Genomic DNA, 20007 nt, shown 5'->3' with positions numbered 1-20007 from the left:
ATTTTGTCCCCAAGGCATCATATATGCCTATTATATGGAGTGGAGCTTTATATTATGACCAATATACACCAGTATCACATCTTGATGTCAAAACTTGTTGATAAGTATTTTTCCTTTCAAGGCATCATACAAGCATCCAGTAAAGGAATGGACAACAAATTTAAACAACCTATGGACAGCGTAAAAGTATCTCTTTTCCAGCGAAGTACAAACATGACTACCTTTTTAGCATTCTGAATGATGGCAATTCTTGAACGCTAGAAATGCACCCCATAGTAAGCTCTTTCTCTAACTGAACTCGTGTAGACTTCAGAACCTCCTATAAAATTGAAATAATCATCAACTCAAACTAGATAATGCAACAAAAATTCATTAACATGCATAGATTATTGTCTTAGTGAAAAATGCTCACATTAAATTCCATATAACTTGCTTGCCTTGCGAGCCATTGAGCATCAAGCACCTGAAATGCTACACAGAAAAGGTTATCGAAAGCCGCCTCGTCATCTTCAAGTAGTTGAATAAAGTGGACACCAACTTTTGTACTCATTTTTCCTACAAAGAGATACAACGGATAAGATTCAGTTCTCCGTTGATTGCCTGCTTACGAACCAAATTCCAAAGGCAGTAGAGCCATGGAGGGAAAATGAATCCAAATGAATACCAAATATTTAGCAAAGATTGCAATAAATCACCTGATTGTAAATCCAGCATTTGAACTAACATATAAGATATGTTTACACCACCTGCTGCAAAAGGATACTCCCATTCAGCTGTCTTACCCTCCACCTTGTGCAGTAGCCTATGAAAGGAATCCTGCCATGTAAAAGCAACTACAGAGGTTAAACACCACTGAGTCACCCACTGATAGCCAATTTATAGAGTAAGCATTCAGGATGAAAAGAAACATACTGGGTAATTTCTGGCAAAGTAAATTAGATTCTCCAAGGACAGGAACCCACCTGCCCTGCAAGTTCAGCATAAAAATCATATTGGTTCAAGTGGTGTCAACATAATGCATGATAATTTATCATGAAACATCATCACTTGGAACCTAAAATCTGTTGATGGGTCAGAGTTTTGCCAGCCCATCTCCTTCCACAGATCTGATTTTAGAGGAGGAAGTTGTCGGTCAGGATAAGCCAACCTCCAATGCTCTTTCAGAGCACCCTGTAACAGAAAAAAGATATTACCTTTTCGATTCACACTACCTTGTGAGTCACGAATACCAACATAACAAATCTATTGTATTTATCCCATTGTTTTAAGGTAAAAAATTAGCATTTACTTGATAACAAAAAAAGATACCATAAAGGTAAACTACATACAAAACGAGAACCTGATGCTTGAAAGAGGAGCAGTCATATGGCACATCTAACCTTTTGTCTCAACAATCTCAATCTTTATACCTGCAAAGTAAGTGAAACTGTTGAATGCCAGAAAACATTGTCTTAACAAAGTCGAGCAATGTAAACACTACTTTAGCAACCGAGAAGGAAGTCAAGAATAACATGCAAAAAGTTGCTCTCTAAAAGTGTTGATATTAAGGGAAGAAGGATTCCATTGATTTTCTTTAGACACATGCATGTCAGCATCCAATGTGAAAGTCAATTGAAAAGAGAAATTAACAACAGATATGAAATGGATACACTTGTATCCATGATTGTAAATAAGGTAAGGAAACTTTTGACCTTAAGCGCCAAATCACCAATGAACTAGGGGAATATGAGAAATTTCTACTTACACTAATATCAAATCTATACTCATACTAATAACAAAATCTCCTGATAGCACACTACTATTTCATAGAGTCATGCTTTCAATAGAATGATTCCCTTTCCTTTTTGTTGTACAGCAGTTCAAATGAAAATAGGACTTTTGCAATCACTGTACCTGTAATGGACTGAGATTAAGTGGAACTGTCTGTCCATTTTGTGAACTTTGGGGAGCCGAAGAGCAACCAAAAAGTCTTGCAATCAAAGATCCAAATTCAGAAAGAACATTTACTGCATAGAGAGAAGTGGGTCTTTCAGAACAGTACTTCGGAATGGCATGGGTGACAATGTAAGTGTAGCATATTAATCAGAAAAGAATGACAAAGGTGAATTTCAACACAAATGGTAAATAAATGTTCGGATATAATCAAATCTTTAATCTAGGGGATCTTTTATATAGAATGCACTGTACATTTTCTTATCAATACATGGATTGTCTATGGTGTCCAAAGCATTAAGAAATAAAAATGTGAGCTAAGTGGATATTTTCAGAAATAGAATTACCAGCAGCACCCAAGTGATAACTCATAAATAAATGGCCAAAAATGAAATAATTAAACAAGTAGGACTGTAGGAGTATGTTCTTCTATACATATGTGTAGGGAGGACACTATAAAATTAACATCTAGCTCTTCTGGAATCACCTATCTTTCTTGCAGATTGAGCAATAAAAATTGATAGAAGATGCGCCCAACGAAGGCACTCCTGTCTTGTCCCATCCCAGAAACCTGACCGCGTAGCAGGCTCGTATCTCTGCAAACAAATAAAAAGAAAGGGCATACTGAAAAAACATGAACTAGAAGTTGGTCACAGACCCAAGCATTTCATGAAAATTTACTAACCTTGGATTTATCTTCATGAGGACCATTTCCTAGAAGAGGTTCTGTCACAGGATTTGATATTGTTGTCTCCATTCGTTTTTCACTTGTGTTATCAGTTTCAGTCCTGCAAGGCCTTCTTTTTATAGCTTTTGAGGCCATACTAACTGGATGTATGAATCATGCCTGCTCTGAGAGAGAATGGAGCAATATCAGAAAATATACGTTGGAAACAACGAACCGGTAGAGAGCTGACCAGCTGACCAGACTAAGGCCTTTGTTTAGTTGCCCAAAGTTTGGAGATGCAAAATCACTGTTGTAGCACTGTAGCACACTGTAGCGTTTCGTTTGTATTTGTAAATTATTGTCCAAATATTGACTAATTAGGCTTAAAAGATTCATCTCGTAAAGTACAACAAAACTGTGCAATTAGTTTTTGATTTCGTCTACATTTAGTACTCCATGCATGTACCGCAAATTTAATGTGATGGGGAATCTTCTTTTTGCATAGTGTCAAAGTTGGGAGTTTGGAGGAACTAAACAGGGCCTAACCAATATGCTTTGGGTCTTGTTTAGTTGCCAAAGTTTGGAGATGCCAAATTACTATTACAGCACTGTAGCACACTGTAGCGTTTCGTTTGTATTTGTGAATTATTGTCCAAATATTGACTAATTAGGCTCAAAAGATTCGTCTCGTAAAGTACAACAAAATTGTGCAATTATTTTTTAATTTCGTCTACATTTAGTACTCCATGCATGTACCGCAAGTTTGATGTGATAGAGAATCTTCTTTTTGCATAGTGTCAAAGTTGGGAGTTAGGGTGAACTAAACAAAGGCTTGGCCAACAAGAATCCAATAATTTAGAAGTTCAACAGCTGGCACACAAAACTAGGCAGTTGCCAGTAAAGAACTATTTGATGAACCAAATTCATAGTGAAAGTTACCTAAAAATATAGAGAAACAGATCAATACCAGCAAATTTAACCCCAGGTATTGAACAAATTAGAACACCTAAGTGCAATAGAATTTACGCCCAACTACTCAAAACGCGAGAAGCAATTTTCACCAACTCGCAGCTATTTGGCCCAACACTGGCAACCTCCTTGACATCAAATTTGCAAATTAGACCCTTCTTATCATCTCGAAGGAAGCTAGGAAGCTGCTGGGGATCGTCGCGTTGAAATCTTGCGAAAAGCCTGAATACAGGTCGCCTCCACCAACCCAGTTTGCATGAAATTTCTCCTAGAGAAAAAAAAATGGAACTAGCGGCATTGCATCAGATCGCGATTCGCTTACCTCGCTAATCGCGAGCGTTCACCGCCCGATTGAGACCCCAATTCCTCAGTCTCCGCGCTTTCTCTTCCTCCCCTTTTAGTCGGCAAGGTGGCGAGGTCAGAGGAGAGGAGCGTCGGCGTCGATTCAGAGAGTGATCCCCACCCGCACGGCAGGCTCTGCAATCTGCACCGAAGGCCATTTTCCTTTCGTTGCAGGGTTGTTCATGCAAATATGCCATGAGACATGCTATTCTACTACGTGCGCCCCTAGAGAAACAAATAATCGCATATGACACCTTCTCTTTCGGCACCGAGGAGACTAGAACTAGGCCCCACTTGCCAGTTGGCAGCACCATTTCAACCTCGCCGCGAACGCCAGCTACCGACCGGTTCGCGCCACAACGTCCCAGGCATGGCGCTCCTCCTCTTCGTCCTAATCCACTTCGCCGCCGCCGCGGCGGCTGAGTCATCTCATTCTCCGGCCACGGCGCTCTTCGTCCTCGGGGACTCCACCGTGAGCTGCGCGTCCAGCATTCTCCCCCTCAACCTCACCGCACCCTCCCTCTCCTCCGCCGGCCCGTGCCTCTTCCCCTCCGGCCGCCGCCTCCTGCCCGACCTCCTCGCGGCCAAGATGGGCCTCCCACCGCCGCCCCTCATCTACACCCTCAACGGCACGGCAACCGCCGCGGCTCGGGGCGTCAACTTCGGCGGGCAGTACGGCGACCGCGGGATTTTCCGCATGGGCGCCGTCGGGCAGCAGCTCCGCCTGGCCACAGAGACGCTGCAGCTTCTGCAGCTGGAGACGGGCACCCCGCAGGACGCCCCCTCCGCTGCCGCGGCGGCGGGAGCGGTGTTCGTGCTGTCCTTCGGCACCGACGCCTACGCGCGGCTGCTCGCGCGCGGGCCCGCCGAGGCCGACGCCGCCGCGCCCAAGCACGGCCGCCGCGGGCTCGGGCGCCTCCTCGCCGACCGCATCGCCCGCGCCGTCGCAGTACCGTGATGGATTCCTTCCGCCCCCTAAATCTTTGCAGGTAGCTGCAACTCACGAAGACGACCATTAGTTTTGACGTGCCCGCGCGTCGTCTCTGCAGGAGCTGTACGAGGCGGAGGTGAGGAGGGTGGCGGTGATAGGGGTGGCGCCGCTGGGGTGCGCGCCGCGCGTCATGTGGGAGGCGGGCGGCGGGCGAGGGTGCGTGGAGGAGGCGAACGAGCTGATCGAGGGGTACAACGCCAGGCTCGCGGCGAGGCTGGACGACCTGCGGCCGCAGCTGCCTGGCGCCGACGTCGTGTTCTGCGACGTGTACAAGGGGATGATGGAGATCATCTCCAATCCCCGCAGATACGGTAAGGATGAGATGCTTCCACTTTCGGCTATTCTTTTCTTCCACTTAGTTCAGTGAACAATTCGAATTGAGTGCAAATCGAATACTGAAAAACTTTCTAGATCACTGAGTTGCATATTCTGCGTCATGAGCATGCACTATATTGCGCTCCGCACAACTAACCTGCTGTGCAGAACAACGGTCAGATGTCAAGGTGGCTGATCATAGATTTAGTAGAAGCGACTTTAGCATTCTGCGATGAGGTAGGTATCAGTCCCAAAATTGCGAGTTAGCAGTCCTGAATTCGAGGAAGCATGCATGCATGTCTCAGTGCACCTGCAGTTCATATCATACTTGAAACCAACCCACATCATCAGAGGATAAATGACAAAAAGAAACGCATTGCATTATCCAAACCCACACTCCTCCAGTTCTCTCAGCATATTCAGGTCTTCCTTCAGCTTTCTGATCTGTTGGCAACATTTGGACTGTCCACTGTCCAGGTACCAGGACTGTTTGAATTTTCATGATTTCTTGCGTTGGTCCCTTTTTCCTACAATTAGCCAGGAAAAAGAGCATGCCGCCTTTTTTTTGTGTGCCTTGTTTGTTGTTGCGTGTAGAATTTGGTGATGACGGTTTATCTGAAGAAGAAATAGCTAGAATGGAATTTCTAACCATTGTGGTAACTGTTACCGCTGATGTGCGCACACAAAAAAACATATAGGGTTGGATGAGACGTGGGAGGCGTGCTGCGGGGTGGGCCCGTTCAAGGCGACGGTGGGTTGCCTGAGCAAGGAGATGGCGTGCGGCGCGCCGGAGCGGCGCGTGTGGTGGGATCTCTACACCCCCACGGACGCCGTGGCCGCCCTCGTCGCCAACTGGTCCTGGAGCTCGCCGCCGCCGGCGACTGGTTCGGGCTCCGGCGACTCCGACGTGATGACGATGATGAGCATCTGCAGTCCCATGTCTCTGCAGCAGCTGGCAGCTGGAAGCTAAGCTAAGTGGCGTCAACAATGTGTGACGCCCCTCCGGCTGCTATGATTCCATTCTTTTCTTGTGTACGACGCCTGCATGTAGCTCCATTAATTGTCAATCACAGCTGAAGATGGGGGCGCTCTCACGAAGTTGCTTTCTTCGTTGTGGCGGTAGCTTTCATATGTCAAGAGAGAAAGCGGGACACACACACGTATCAATCAGCAAAAGAATAAGAGGATCAGGAGGAGGCTCCGTGCATCTCGGCGCACTATCTAATTAACATGCATTGTTGAGGGGAGACCCGCGACGGAATATAATTGAGCTAATTATCAAAGTATCTAATTATCAAAGAAGCTACATGGCAACATGCAGAGAATTCAGCGTAGCTCAGCTTTGGTAGGCAATCTGCCCGTTGATAGCTGACTTCTTTAGGATGAGCCAGCTCGATCAGTCACTCGAAATTGATTATAGAGGTAGAATTACGTGCATATATTTATAGGTCTATAACATGTTTCGGAAAAAAAATATATTGTATCATTATATATCATCATCATCATCATCAGTGTCTGCCAAGAATCATGCAAAAAACATCAACTGCCGCACTCCCATGAATTGGCAGACAAGGTACACTAGACAGTTAGCTGAACTGGCGGAACTCGCGTACGAACAACTTGATCAGCAAAATCCAATACAGTCAGTCCAATGCTCCGCATCCCAGCGAAAGTCAACATGGCAGCAGCCATAGAGGCCCTCCGTCCACACCAAGTCAACTCGGGGGCGCCAGACCAAGCCAAGCTGGAGCTGAAGGTAGTCAGGCAGGATCCTCGGGAGGCTGTGGCCACCGTGGGGCTACCTCATAGCCTGAATGCCCAATAGGAGACCTTCATGATAAGATCAACGCCAGCCACAATGATCGTACCATCATCGATGGATGGCGTCGCAAGCGCGAGCAAGAAATCGAACACCCAGGGGATGATACTGATGGATTCCCCACCTTCTTTAGACGTGTGAGGAGGACAACTCTATCCAAAAATTTTAAATCTCTGGGCATCACCAAGTACGATGGCAAGAAAGATCCAATCCAATAGCTCCGGTGCTAATCAGTGTTAGTACAATCAGTTGGGGGAAACGACGGCACCAAAGTCGTCTACTTCCCCATCTGCATGGAGGCGGCGCCACTTACATGGCTTGAATCGTTGGACAAGAACTCCATCAACTCGTGGAAGGACCTCAAGGTGGCGTTCACCAACAACTACATAGGGGCAATACAGCGTCCTGGCAATAAGATCGATTTGTCTCAGGTCAAGCAACAAGAAGACTAGACCTTGCGGATGTCACGGAGCATGACGTCTTTCACTGCTTTTAGAACGGCCACAATCGTGGTTGTCATGGAGCGTGACGTCTTTGACTGCTTTCAGAACGGCCTCCACGACCGCCGGATGTTTCAAGACTTTGTCAGAAGACGCCCCGCTGATGTCAAATCTCTCAAGATCATGGCACAGATGTGGGCAGATGAAGAAGATAGGGAGATCGAAAGGTTCGAGTCCAATCGCAACAAGGGCCAGAACAATAACAATCCGAACAACGGCCAATGCAACGACAAGAACCACAGTGATCGCCCCAACAATGTCAACCGAAATAACTACTCGGGAAGTCAGAACCATGAGCGCAAGCCAGGCAATACTGTTGTGGCAATCTCGCAGTCGTCCAAGAAAGATGGCGGCAAGAAGCATGACAAGCCCTCGTTTAACGAGCTCATGAAGAGACAGTGCACATGCCATCCATACCACAAATACTGTGCGTTAGATTATTACAGTCGAGTTATGAAGGTGTCGAAGCATGGGCAAAGTAAGAGAAGAGGTGCTACGGAGGATACGATCAAGACATGCATGCAGTAGAGAGAGGTATGGAATAATCTTTTTGGCGTTTGAGGGGCCGGCCGCTTGCTAGCTGCTCCATCCTCATCGATTTATTTGTCGACAAGGAGGCAGCTTTATTAGTTTTATTTCCCTTTTATTAGAGGTGCTGAAGCACGTACACCGATCTGGATTCGGCATGCAAGCATTTATGTATGTATGTGTGTATGTATGTATCACGTGCATCGATCTATCATCTTGCTCGTCCGACCCGATCTGCAGGCAGCTAGCACGTAGTATTATATATCATGATATATATTCTGATTAATTAAAAGCGTCTGTCAAATAGTAAAGCTTGCTATTATGCAACCATGCATGCATGCATCTGGGTGGCTGATAATGGATGGAGATGCGTGGCCGCCGCTGGAGCTTCACTTTGGAAATTAACGCCAGCCGCATGCAGGATCGGAGCTATAAATGTATGACGCCCTATGTCAGGTTGACGACGCCAAGCAATAAATGCAACGCAAACATAGGGCTGACGATAAGGTAAGGTGTCAGGGCGTGGATCGTGTGCGCTCACTGACCATGGGATCAGCAGCATTCATTCATGCATGGGCTAGCTGCTGCCTCTGCATGCTGTTGCGATCGACGTACGTCGTTCGAGCTCCATCCATCCTTGCATGCACAAATGAAAAGACAAAACATACGGCATGGCCGATTGATGGATGGACCCCGGCCGCACCTGCTACTATGCTACTCCTACGTGGCACTGCCCTGCGCCGCAACTATGCAAGGCATGCAGCAAGCCATGAAGCCACCAACAGAACCAGCTGTACTACTACTACTACTTGTATTATATAGTACGTGCTTCAATCGCGGCCACAAGATCAAGCGGCCACCCAACTCACAATAATACCCATGGTACCCTCTTGGGCAGCGCTGTTAAGGCCGTGCTACAAGGGGCAATCTCGTCCTCGTCAGCTACCGACGATCCTCGCCCAGTTCCCATAATATATACGCCTGCGTTCTGTTCTGTGTGTGTGCCGCGACGTACGATATGGAGGACAAGCAGGCTACTGATAGCAGCAGGGGAGAGGAGGCGAACAAGGTGCCCCTGCTCGACCACCACCATGGAGGCATCAGCAAGGCGCGGGAGGCGGAGGAAGAAGACGACGCGCGCTTGCCGCTGGGGCGCCGGGCGTGGGTGGAGAACAAGAAGCTTTGGGTGGTGGCGGGGCCCTCCATCTTCACCCGCTTCTCCTCCTTCGGCGTCACCGTCATCAGCCAGGCCTTCATCGGACACATCGGCGCCACCGAGCTCGCAGCCTACGCCCTCGTCTCCACCGTCCTCATGCGATTCAGCAACGGCATCCTCGTCAGTAATCTAACCATTCCTCTGTATGCAATATTTATTTGCTGTTTCATCACAATATAATTAATCCACCTTGCGCTAACCTCATCTCGTTCGTGCATCTGCCAAATTGTACCCGCAATATAACTCCCTTGCCATGAGAAAAGAAACCAAATTTTACCAGGGGCAGGTAAAAGGTCGCAATAGGATAAAAACCGCTGCCTACGGCAAAACGACTGGCAGTGTCAGCACGCCTACTCTTAGGAGATATGATACTGAAGTTTTGCTATCTAGACTAGATAGGGGTACACAAAAGATAGCACTATCTAGGCCAAAATTACTGCAAAACAACGACCTCTTGCAACACCCCTAGTTTCAAGTCTACTAAACCAAGGCATGTCCTCTGTTTGCCTCCTTTTGCCTGCGTTTTCATTCATAACACAGTGCATATTGACAAGGACCAGAGAGTACCAGGACAAACTTTTTCTTGGCAAAAACTGGCCCCATAGAGAGTGAGAGTGACGTGACACAATCAATCAGAGGAGCATCGTATTCATGTCTAACCTACAAACTGGAGTAGTATTTCTCGTGTACCAACCGTAGCAGCATTCAATTTTTCATCAAGTTTGAACCAAGCCGTTTTGTGGCCCATACACGCTCGAGATACCATCGATTTTAAGCTCTTCATCTGCATTTTGGGTCCACAATTAAATTCGAGTAAAGAGTCAGGCACCGATTCCAGTAGGCCACCTGTCGATCAGATTTCTAGATTTGGAAAGTTTCTGCGCGTCCAGTGCAAAAGAGACGGCCATCATCAATACGCTCGTGTTCCAGTTGCTCTCTTCTTTCTCATTCTTGGTCAACGAAATAGCGAGGCGTCAGGCTTCAATCAGCAGTGACCATCATCAATTCATCATCCGATTGTGAAGTCAGTGTCCAGAGTCATGGTAGAAAATGCATGGACAACTCCAATCCGTTGATTGCTATACTTTCATTCTTGACTGGCACAAACACTTTCTTTTGCGACGCAAGATGAACAACGTCTGCCCTGGTGGCCTGGCGTCGTCGCCTACAAGCCGAAAGCAACCTGTAAAAGCATTATTAACAGCTGAAAACATTAGGCTATCTAACTGTATATGCCAACCAATGTAACACCTTGAAGCTTAAATTTCATGGACGTTACCTCAGCTGGGCATGGCGAGCGCGCTGGAGACGCTGTGCGGCCAGTCCTACGGCGCCAAGCAGTACCACATGCTGGGCATCTACCTGCAGCGCTCCTGGATCATCCTCTTCGCCAGTGCCGTCGCCCTGCTCCCCGTCTACCTCTTCACCGAGCCGCTGCTCGTCGCCCTGGGCCAGGACCCCAAGATCTCCGCGGTGGCTGGCGTCATCTCGCTCTGGTACATCCCCGTCATGCTCTCCTACGTCTGGTCCTTCACGCTCCAGATGTACCTCCAGGCACAGAGCAAGAACATGATCATCACCTACCTCGCCATGCTCAACCTCGGCCTACACCTCGCCCTGTCATGGCTCCTGACCGTCAAATTCAAGCTCGGCCTTGCTGGGGTCATGGGCTCCATGGTCATCGCCATGTGGATACCCGTGTTTGGGCAGCTTGCCTTTGTCTTCTGCGGTGGTTGCCCTCTCACGTGGACCGGGTTCTCATCTGCTGCTCTCACTGACCTCGGTTCCATCATCAAGCTCTCGCTGTCTTCTGGTGTCATGCTCTGGTAATTAAGCAGCATATTTATGGTTCAATATGCATAATATAATGCAGTTTCAGAATGGAAAAAAATAGATATTCATTGATCTGCTTGGCCTTTCAGTTTGGAATTGTGGTACTACACCATATTGGTGCTCCTCACAGGGTATATGAAGAATGCAGAAATTGCACTTGATGCCCTTTCAATATGGTAATATACAGATTACTCTATGCTAGCTCCATTCAGTAGTTGTTATTCATACTTCTTCCATACACAGATATACTCTGGTCTCTCCACTCGTAATTGGTGTTAACTACCAGAATAGTAGCTGCATGTCATTGTGCTTATCATGATGTTCCTTTTGTGATCACAAACGGCATAACTAAGCAGTGTGGTATCTATTTGTGAACTGTGCAGCCTCAACATCAACGGTTGGGAGATGATGATTTCTCTCGGCTTCCTGGCTGCAACAGGGTAATTACTTTATCTTTAAATTTTTATTCATAAATTTTGTTCTTCTTCCTACAATCTTGATGTTAATGCAATGCATCTTCAGGGTGCGGGTGGCAAATGAGCTTGGAGCTGGGAGTGCAACAAGGGCCAAGTTCGCGATCTACAATGTCGTCATCACTTCTTCCTTGATTGGATTTGTGCTATTTGTGCTCTTCCTTTTCTTCCGTGGAAGCCTTGCCTACATATTCACTGAGAGTCGAGCAGTGGCCGACGCAGTGGCTGACCTCTCGCCTCTGCTAGCCTTCTCCATATTGTTAAACAGTGTCCAACCAGTGCTATCAGGTATGATTCTCAGTTCTACTGGATGATAGAGATTGGTGCAATGTACCTTATTTTACTGATACTAAAATGTCATTTCATCATCTGCAGGTGTCGCTGTTGGTGCTGGCTGGCAAAGTGTAGTTGCCTATGTTAACATTACATCGTACTACTTGATTGGCATTCCTCTTGGAGCAGTCCTAGGCTATGTGGTGGGATATCATGTAAAGGTACGATCATACTGCAGTTTGGTATTACCATTATGTCGGGTGCATCTTAGCGAAGTTGTGTTCCTCACTCCACTTGGTTGCCTGTTGTGTAGGGCATTTGGATTGGCATGTTGCTGGGAACACTAGTCCAAACTATTGTGCTTCTGTTCATAACATTAAAGACCGACTGGGAAAAACAGGTTACCTTGACTCACTCACTGTTTGATAAGTGTTCTGCTTAGCTATGCTATTTGCAATCTTCAAAAATGCTGAACTATTCATTGTTCCTATTTGCAGGTGGCGCTTGCTCAAGAGAGATTGAAGAGATGGTACATGGACGAAAACAGAAGACTGGTGGGCTCAAGGGGCAATGCTTGAACCAGCTCTCAAAAAAATTTGGTCAGCATCGGTGACCCTTCAGCAGATGCACACGTATTTCCTGACCTCTCAAGAACGAAATGAGAGAAGTTTAGCCTATCCTGATGATTATGTCTTACTCCTCAAGCCAAGCAACGAAATCAATTATCAGCAGCAGTGAACGTCCAGTAGAGATTAGAGAAGCGATGTATCATTTGCCAACAGGACGGCACATATGGGTGAGCCTGTGTTGGCTAACCATGAGTTTGGCAAGACTGGCTCTGCATCAATTTTGGGTATGCTAATGTCCCCATCAGAGCAGTGGTTGTGGTTTGGGGGCATTTGTGCCGATTGTGTGAGTACATTTGCACATATTTAATTAGTTGAAGATGTGGACCCATTGAGCTCTTGTTTATCTTTCTTGTTGACTGTACTACTGATTTCGGCAGAATCAAATGGATTAGGCTACGCAAACTACAGGTTTTTAGCCCCGCTTTGCTAGGGTTTCGTTTGCGATCTCGCACTGAAGTGTTGATTTCAGATAAAATTCAATCGATTTTCAGCAAAACTATCGATACTGTAATTCAACCCGAGACAGATTGGGTAAGCAAAATCGAATGCGAGGTCAGAGGTCATGGGAGGAGGGGACGAACCGAGCTGAACTCTGTGTAGGTGAATGGGGGGGCGGTTCCAGTACCGTCCTACATGCTCTTGCGCTACCTACTCCCCCTCCTCGATTTCCCATTGCTGCACGTCGAGGCTTGTCCGCCGGCGTGCAGGGCTCATTTGCCGCCGCCCGCCGCTGGCAAGGAAGAAGAAAGGACGAGCCTGTCTCGCGGCGATCCACCGGTTGGGCCTGGGCTTTGAAACTGACACCCTGGTCCCATGCTTCCAGTGGTCGCTGACTCAGCACGGCCCACTCATTGGGCCCACACGCCAGAGAGACGAGCTCTGAGCACACGGCGGCCTGTGGAGGTGCGCCGGCCGCGGCCCATCCAGTTCCTAGCCCCTGCCCTTAATTCCCTCCCGACGAATCGAAGTTGTGGAAATGCCGGCGCCGGTGAAGTCGGTGCTCCCCGTTGTGCTCCTCGGCTGCGGCGGCGTAGGCCGCTACCTCCTCCGCCACATCGTGTCCTGCCGTCCCCTCCACGCCAACCAGGTTTCGCTCTTCTTATCCCCCCTGTCCGACCACCTGTATGCCCGATCGATTCGGTGGTCACTGATTCGCTGATGTTTTCTGTTGTTTCACTGCCTGCTTATTGCCGATAGGGCGTGGCCGTCCGTATGGTGGGCGTCGCTGATAGCTCCTCCCTGCTCGTCGCCGACGATGTCCACTCCAGCGGCCTCGATGATGCGCTCCTCACCCAGCTCTGCGCCGCCAAGGCCGCCGGCTCTCCCCTGTCTGCCCTGCTCGGCCAAGGTTGATATTGTCCCATTTGATTCTACTCACCTTCCTTGGCATGTTGTAGAATAATAGATGCTTGGATGTGCAATTTCAGGGCACTGTCAGCTGTTCCAGAACCCTGAGGCTAGGAGAAAAGTCATTGACGCCGCTACCACGCTTGGAAGAACAACTGGTTGGTTTTTCTGTGCTCTGCATATACACATATCTTCATCTTCCTCTACCTCCAGTATATTTTGCTCTCTGCCTTTTATGTTCCAATCTGTAGGCACCAAAAAGCTTTACATCCTGCTGTTTTATCTCTGATATATTTGAATCATATTTTTGGTATTGTACCCACATTTATCATTTTATTGTCACGCCTCTATTCAATTCTCAGGCCTGGTACTAGTTGACTGTTCTGCAACCTATGACACTGTTAGTCTGCTGAAGGATGCCGTGGACCATGTATGCTGCATTGTATTGGCAAACAAGAAACCTCTTACCGGTGCTTATGTAATGCTATCTGACTTCCTTTTTTCTGCTAAAAATAGTCTTTCTTGATGCTTAATTCGCATTATGTCCTGTAATTCAACAAAGAGCAGTTATCTAATTAACAAATGTGTTTGTTGCTGTCGCAGGAGGATTTTCAAAAGTTGGTCTCCAACTTCCGTCGGATAAGATTTGAATCTACTGTATGCTCTTGCTTCTATCAGTGGCTCCGTTTTCTTTTCCCTTTCCTATTTTGATGCCTGTACATACTACTGCTGTCTATATATAACCAGAGTTTAGCAGCTATAGGTTTATCCCAGAACCTTGCCTGTAATATATTGAATGTTGTGGTATATGATGCAAGCTAACTATATCATTGCAATTTCATTCTTTCAATGTTCACAGTGAATTAATTCTGTATTGACTGCTGTCTGTTGGTTGAGTATTGTTTGCTCAAATCAAAAGATTATGCAAATATATACATGATAACAGTCAGGGCATACTTATAACATAGTTCTATTTCTATTTAGCATTTTTTTCTCTCCTTTATGGTGTTTTCACTTTTGCTAGGGATCTAAGGGCCTGTTCGCTTCAGCTTATAAGCCGGCTGAAAAGCTGCAACGGCTGATTTGTTATGAGAGAAAAACACTGTTTGGTGGCTGATAAGCCGGCTGAATAAGCTGAAGCGAACAGGCCTTTTGGTGATTTATGTGCAATTGTTACTTTCAGGTTGGAGCAGGTTGCCTGTGATAGCTTCCGCAACCCGTATTATTGCATCTGGAGATCCAGTTTCTCGTATAGTTGGCAGTCTAAGCGGTATGCAGTTATTAGTCTATTATGTAAAAAAAGATGTCCTGTTTCTTAAAAAAATAACACAAGTTTTCCTTCATATGGGTTTGTAGGTACACTTGGGTATGTGATGAGTGAGCTGGAGGATGGAAAGAAATTTAGTGAAGTTGTAAAAAAAGCCAAGTATCTTGGCTATACAGAACCAGGTTTTACCATATCTCATTGAAATATTTTTTTTTCACTACAATTTTCATGTGTTGATTTGTAGTTACCTCTTGTTTGTGAAGTGGAGGTCAAACAAAAATCTATTTGACTGTATGAATTAATTTTGTATCATCCATGCATGGTTCTATTTCTATTTAGCTTTTTCTCTCTCTCCTTTATGGTGTTTTCACCTTCGCTTGGGATCCTTGATTATTTATATGTGCAATTGTTACTTTCAGGTTGGAGCAGGTTTGCCAGTGATAGCTTCTGTAACCCGTGTTATTGCATCTGGAGATCCAATTTCTCGTATAGTTGGCAGTCTAAGCGGTATGCAGTTATTAGTCTATTATGTAAAAAAGATGCCCTGTTTCTATAAAAATAACACAACTTTTCCTTCATATGGGTTTGTAGGTACACTTGGGTATGTGATGAGTGAGCTGGAGGATGGAAAGAAATTTAGTAAAGTTAAAACAGCCAAGTCTCTTGGCTATACAGAACCAGGTTTTACAATATATCATTGAATTTTATTTTTTTTGCATTACGATTTCATATGTGTTGATTTGTAGTTAGCTCTTGTTTGTGACATGGAGCTCACACAAAAATCTCTATAGTTATTAGTATGTAACAAAGATAATAACTAATATAAATAATCTAAGCACAAGGAACGCAACTTAAATATTTATCATTTACCACCTTGAAATGTGCATTTACTGATGTGTTTATTTTTACCAGATCCGTGTGATGATCTTGGTGGAATGGATGTGGCTAGAAAGGTTAGATACCTCACAATTTCCCATTAAATAAGTGGTGTTCTGTTTGTTGCTTTTTTTTTTCATCTCCTATGTGAACTGGTATGTATTGCATGAACTGTTGCTGTGTTGAGTTTATTTGTGTCCTAATAAGATTTGATGTGGAAAATCTTATGAACATAACCATTATCACGAAATGCTCCTCCTGTTCCAGTAGGCCATGTTATCCACTTGTTCATATTCGAGTTTAATACCTTCACAGCTTCAATTTCCATATAGCCATCTGCATATGGTTAAATCACAATATAAAAACTTACTTTTTTGTGAAAGCGATAGCTGAGGTTTGGTTCAAATGTTTCAGATTATCTTTGTTATGTTTGCATGCAGGCGTTGATCCTGGCTAGGCTTCTGGGGCAACAAATCAGCATGGACTATATCAATGTATGCCTATCTATGCTACTTCTCAAGATTTATGGCTTCGACTTTGATAGCATTGTTTTTTTTTACAAACATGGTGCTTTTTAAACACTGGGTGATATTTTATCTGTTACTGATTATAGCTGAAACTTATATGGGTGTGACTGTTACTTTGGCTATTCATGTTAACAGTAATCAAGTAGGTCTGGGAAAAGTTACTTCCTGTTACTTGTGGATAGTCTGCCTCCTATTCATTTGAATGGTTACATGGAGCCATCTTAGATATAATTGTCTGAATTTGTTACACCAATCTTATGCAGATATTCTAGTCTGAAAGAGTATACTAAACAGCTTCCAGACTTGTAAAGTTGTTTATATAGCTGATTGATGGCGCCGTTTGTTTCTTGTGCAGTTTTATATGGCCTGAGAGCTTTTTTTCTCTGGATTCTGTGTGATATGATAGCTATTAATTTGAATGTCTTCAACACTATCATTTGTTACTATATGTTCCTTTCTTTTAGACAAAATTGCATCATGAATATAATGTCCTACAGTTAAGTGAATCCCTGAGATTGTAATCAATCAGGCACTCTGTTTTTGGCAATTTCTAAGTGAGCCAATTTTTGTGTTTCTCTTGACTCTCAGGTTGAGAGTTTATATCCTAGCGAATTAGGACCTGATGCAGTATCCACAGAGGACTTCCTTGAAAGTGGTTTAGTACAACTTGACAGGAGCGTGGAAGAAAGAGTGAAAGCAGCATCTTCAAGGGGAAATGTTCTTCGCTATGTCTGCGAGATTGGAAGCACAGGGTATGCATCCAGCGTAGTGTGATAGTACTGTGCAATATCCAGTGGCACCATAAATCAGGGTCCTATTTTTTTTTCCTGAATCTACAACATTGTTTCTTGTTGTCATTAATTGTTCCAAAATCTTGTTGCGTACCACTTGTTTACTTATTTGGATCTTCTTCCAATGTTGTTTCTCCCTGGCTAGTTTTCAATCTTTATGTGGCCTATTACTTTGCAGGTGCCAGGTAGGCCTTAAAGAGCTCCCAAAAGATTCAGCGCTCGGTAGATTGAGGGGAAGTGACAATGTGGTATGCTATCATACTTTCTCCTACTTGCTCTATTTTTTGTTTTACCATCTGTCACCGCTGTCTGTTCCAAAGCGTCAATATCCCAGCTACCATTTGGTTGTCCCTGGTTTGAGATTTTTCACAAATGTGTTTTGTTCGGTGATCAGGTGGAGATATACAGCCGATGCTACGAGAGCTCCCCTCTGGTGATCCAAGGGGCGGGGGCTGGCAAGGACACCACAGCTGCAGGCGTTCTTGCTGATATAATCGACCTCCAAGACCTGTTCAGGAAGACGGCATGATTAGTGTCCACCCCCATCTTGTTAGTACCAGAGCGTTTGATAGCTGTACGTAATAGCATCCTTGAGTGGTGGTGTCCTCTGTGGGATGAGAGGGTTGGTCGAGGAGTTGAGGTCGTATGGACACTTTTGTTCATTCAGCTGCTGTATACCGTTGCTAGCAAATTGGCAAACTGGGACATGCGATGCCGAGTTTTTCCCAACGACGACAACAACATAGCGTTTCAGTCCCAACAATATAGCGTTTCAGTCCCAAGTTGATCCCAAGTTAGGGTAGATTAGAGTTGAAATATAACAAGAGCTATAAATTAGAGTTCGGGCACATGAGTAGTTGTTTTTCAAGCACTCCTATCTACAGCTAAATTTTTAGGTATATTCTATTCTTTTAAATCTGCTTTTATTGTCTCTTTTCATGTTAATTTTGGTCTTTCTCTGCCTCTCTCACGTTTTAGGGTTCCACTACGCACCGGTGCCTTCGGGGGTCTTCATTGGATATGTCCAAATCATCTCAGCCGATGTTGGATGAGCTTTTCGTCAATTGGTGTTACCCCTAACTTATCACATATATCCTCATTCCGAACTCGATCCCTTCTCGTATGATCACAAATCCAACGCAACATATGCATTTCCGCAACACTTATCTGCTGGACATGTCATCTTTTGTAGGCCAACATTTTGCATCATACAACATTGCAGATCTAATTGCCGTCCTATGAAACTTGCCTTTTAGCTTCAATGGTACCCTCTTGTCGTATAAAATTCCTGATGCTTGGCGCCACTTCATCCATCCCGTTTTGATTCTATGACTAAAATCCTCATTAATATCCCCATCTCGCTGTAGCATTGATCCCAAATATCGAAATGTATCCTTCCTGAGTACTAGTTGGCTTTCCAAACTGACATCTTCCTTCTCATGTGTCTAAAACCTTTTGACTCTATAGTCTCCCGCCACAACTCCAGTTTCCTATTTACTCCTGCTTGACTTTCATCAACTAGCACTACATCATTCGCGAAGAGCATACACCAAGGGATATCCCTTTGAATGTTCTTGGTTACCTCATCCATCACCAAGGCAAATATACATCAAGGGATATCCCCTTGAATATCCCTTGTTACCTTATCCATCACTAAGGTAAATAGATAGGGACTCAAAGCAAACCTTGATGCAGTCCTATTCTAATTGGAAAGTTATCTATGTTCCATCACTTATTCGGACTCTAGTTACAACATTGTTGTACATATCCTTAATAAGTCCAACGTACTTTGTTTGGACTTTATATTTGTCCAAAGCCCACCATGTAATATTCCTTGGTATTTGTCATACGCCTTCTCCAAGTCAACGACCATGTGTAGGTTCTTCATCTTCTCCCGCTCCATAACTTGTCTGTTGACCTTCCAAGCATGAAACCAAATTGGTTCATAGAGACCCATGTTATCCTTTTCAGACGATGCTCGATAACTCTCTCCTATAGCTTTATAGTATGGCTCATCAACTTAATTCCTCGGTAATTAGCCCTTATTCTTGTATATTGGTACCAATATACTTCTCCTCCACTCTTCTGGCATCTTGTTCAACTGAAAAATATGGTTGAACAACTTGGTTAGCCATACTATGGCTATATCCCCGAAGCATCTTCACACTTTAATTGGGATACCATTCGGGCCCATCACCTTACCACTTTTCATCCTTTTCAATGCCTCTCTGACCTCAGATTCTTGGATCTTCCGCACAAAGTGTCTGTTGGTGCCATCAAAAGAGTTATCCAACTGCAAGGTTGTGTTCTCGTTCTCACCATTGAACAATTTGTCAAAATACTCTTGCCATCTATGTTTGATCTCATCCTCCTCTACCAAGATGTTCTTCATTTCATCCTTAATGCACTTAACTTGGTTGAAGTTCCTCGTCTTTCTCTCACGAACCTTAGCCATCTTATAGATGTTCTTCTTTCCTTCCTTCGTACCTAATCGTTGGTAAAGATCCTCATACGTTCTACCTTTTGCCACACTTACAACTCGCTTTGTGATCTTCTTTGCCTCCTTGTACTTCTCTATGTTCTCCACACTTCTGTCATAGAACAAGCGCCTATAGCATTCTTTCTTCTCCTTAATAGTCCTTTGGACTTCCTCATTCCACCACCAAGTATCTTTATCTACACCTCTACCCCCTTGTCACTCCAAACATTTCC

At 45.0% G+C, this 20007-nt stretch overlaps 3 protein-coding genes and 2 pseudogenes across 3 annotated transcripts; 3 read left to right on the top strand and 2 right to left on the bottom strand.

The window, feature by feature from the left end:
- Positions 1–85: 85 nt before the first annotated feature.
- LOC117865843 (uncharacterized) lies at positions 86–4411 on the bottom strand (annotated as a pseudogene).
- LOC117865842 (GDSL esterase/lipase At5g55050) lies at positions 4158–6314 on the top strand. The gene is made up of 3 exons (XM_034750083.2): positions 4158–4859; positions 4960–5212; positions 5915–6314. The coding sequence occupies exons 1-3, from the start codon at positions 4158–4160 to the stop codon at positions 6184–6186; spliced, it is 1227 nt and encodes a 408-aa protein (XP_034605974.1). The 3' UTR covers positions 6187–6314.
- A 2720-nt stretch (positions 6315–9034) lies between these two features.
- Positions 9035–12830, top strand: LOC117864404 (protein DETOXIFICATION 21). Its single transcript, XM_034748508.2, has 8 exons — positions 9035–9399; positions 10564–11105; positions 11202–11288; positions 11496–11552; positions 11635–11873; positions 11961–12079; positions 12172–12258; positions 12356–12830. The coding sequence occupies exons 1-8, from the start codon at positions 9082–9084 to the stop codon at positions 12434–12436; spliced, it is 1530 nt and encodes a 509-aa protein (XP_034604399.1). The 5' UTR covers positions 9035–9081; the 3' UTR covers positions 12437–12830.
- A 234-nt stretch (positions 12831–13064) lies between these two features.
- Positions 13065–18240, top strand: LOC117864405 (uncharacterized). Its single transcript, XM_034748509.2, has 12 exons — positions 13065–13574; positions 13685–13835; positions 13915–13992; positions 14197–14312; positions 14438–14491; positions 15521–15608; positions 15693–15782; positions 16014–16054; positions 16418–16471; positions 17093–17256; positions 17474–17543; positions 17690–18240. Exons 1-12 carry the CDS (start codon positions 13464–13466, stop codon positions 17822–17824), a joined length of 1152 nt encoding a protein of 383 aa, XP_034604400.1. The 5' UTR covers positions 13065–13463; the 3' UTR covers positions 17825–18240.
- Positions 18232–19750, bottom strand: LOC140223521 (uncharacterized; annotated as a pseudogene).
- Positions 19751–20007: the final 257 nt, after the last annotated feature.

The sequence above is a fragment of the Setaria viridis genome, chromosome 7, assembly GCF_005286985.2.
Source record: "Setaria viridis chromosome 7, Setaria_viridis_v4.0, whole genome shotgun sequence".
NCBI lineage: Eukaryota > Viridiplantae > Streptophyta > Magnoliopsida > Poales > Poaceae > Setaria > Setaria viridis.
This window is presented reverse-complemented; position numbering and strand designations above follow the sequence as displayed.

Coding starts and splice junctions, on each gene's coding strand:
- LOC117864404 (XM_034748508.2), top strand. CDS start 9,082: ATGGAGGACAAGCAGGCTACTGATAGCAGCAGGGGAGAGGAGGCGAAC. Junction 11,289..11,495: donor CTTGATGCCCTTTCAATATG/GTAATATACAGA, acceptor TGAACTGTGCAG/CCTCAACATCAACGGTTGGG. Junction 11,874..11,960: donor TGTCCAACCAGTGCTATCAG/GTATGATTCTCA, acceptor CATCATCTGCAG/GTGTCGCTGTTGGTGCTGGC.
- LOC117864405 (XM_034748509.2), top strand. CDS start 13,464: ATGCCGGCGCCGGTGAAGTCGGTGCTCCCCGTTGTGCTCCTCGGCTGC. Junction 13,836..13,914: donor GTCTGCCCTGCTCGGCCAAG/GTTGATATTGTC, acceptor GTGCAATTTCAG/GGCACTGTCAGCTGTTCCAG. Junction 16,055..16,417: donor GAATGGATGTGGCTAGAAAG/GTTAGATACCTC, acceptor GTTTGCATGCAG/GCGTTGATCCTGGCTAGGCT.
- LOC117865842 (XM_034750083.2), top strand. CDS start 4,158: ATGACACCTTCTCTTTCGGCACCGAGGAGACTAGAACTAGGCCCCACT. Junction 4,860..4,959: donor GCATCGCCCGCGCCGTCGCA/GTACCGTGATGG, acceptor TCGTCTCTGCAG/GAGCTGTACGAGGCGGAGGT. Junction 5,213..5,914: donor CTCCAATCCCCGCAGATACG/GTAAGGATGAGA, acceptor AAAAACATATAG/GGTTGGATGAGACGTGGGAG.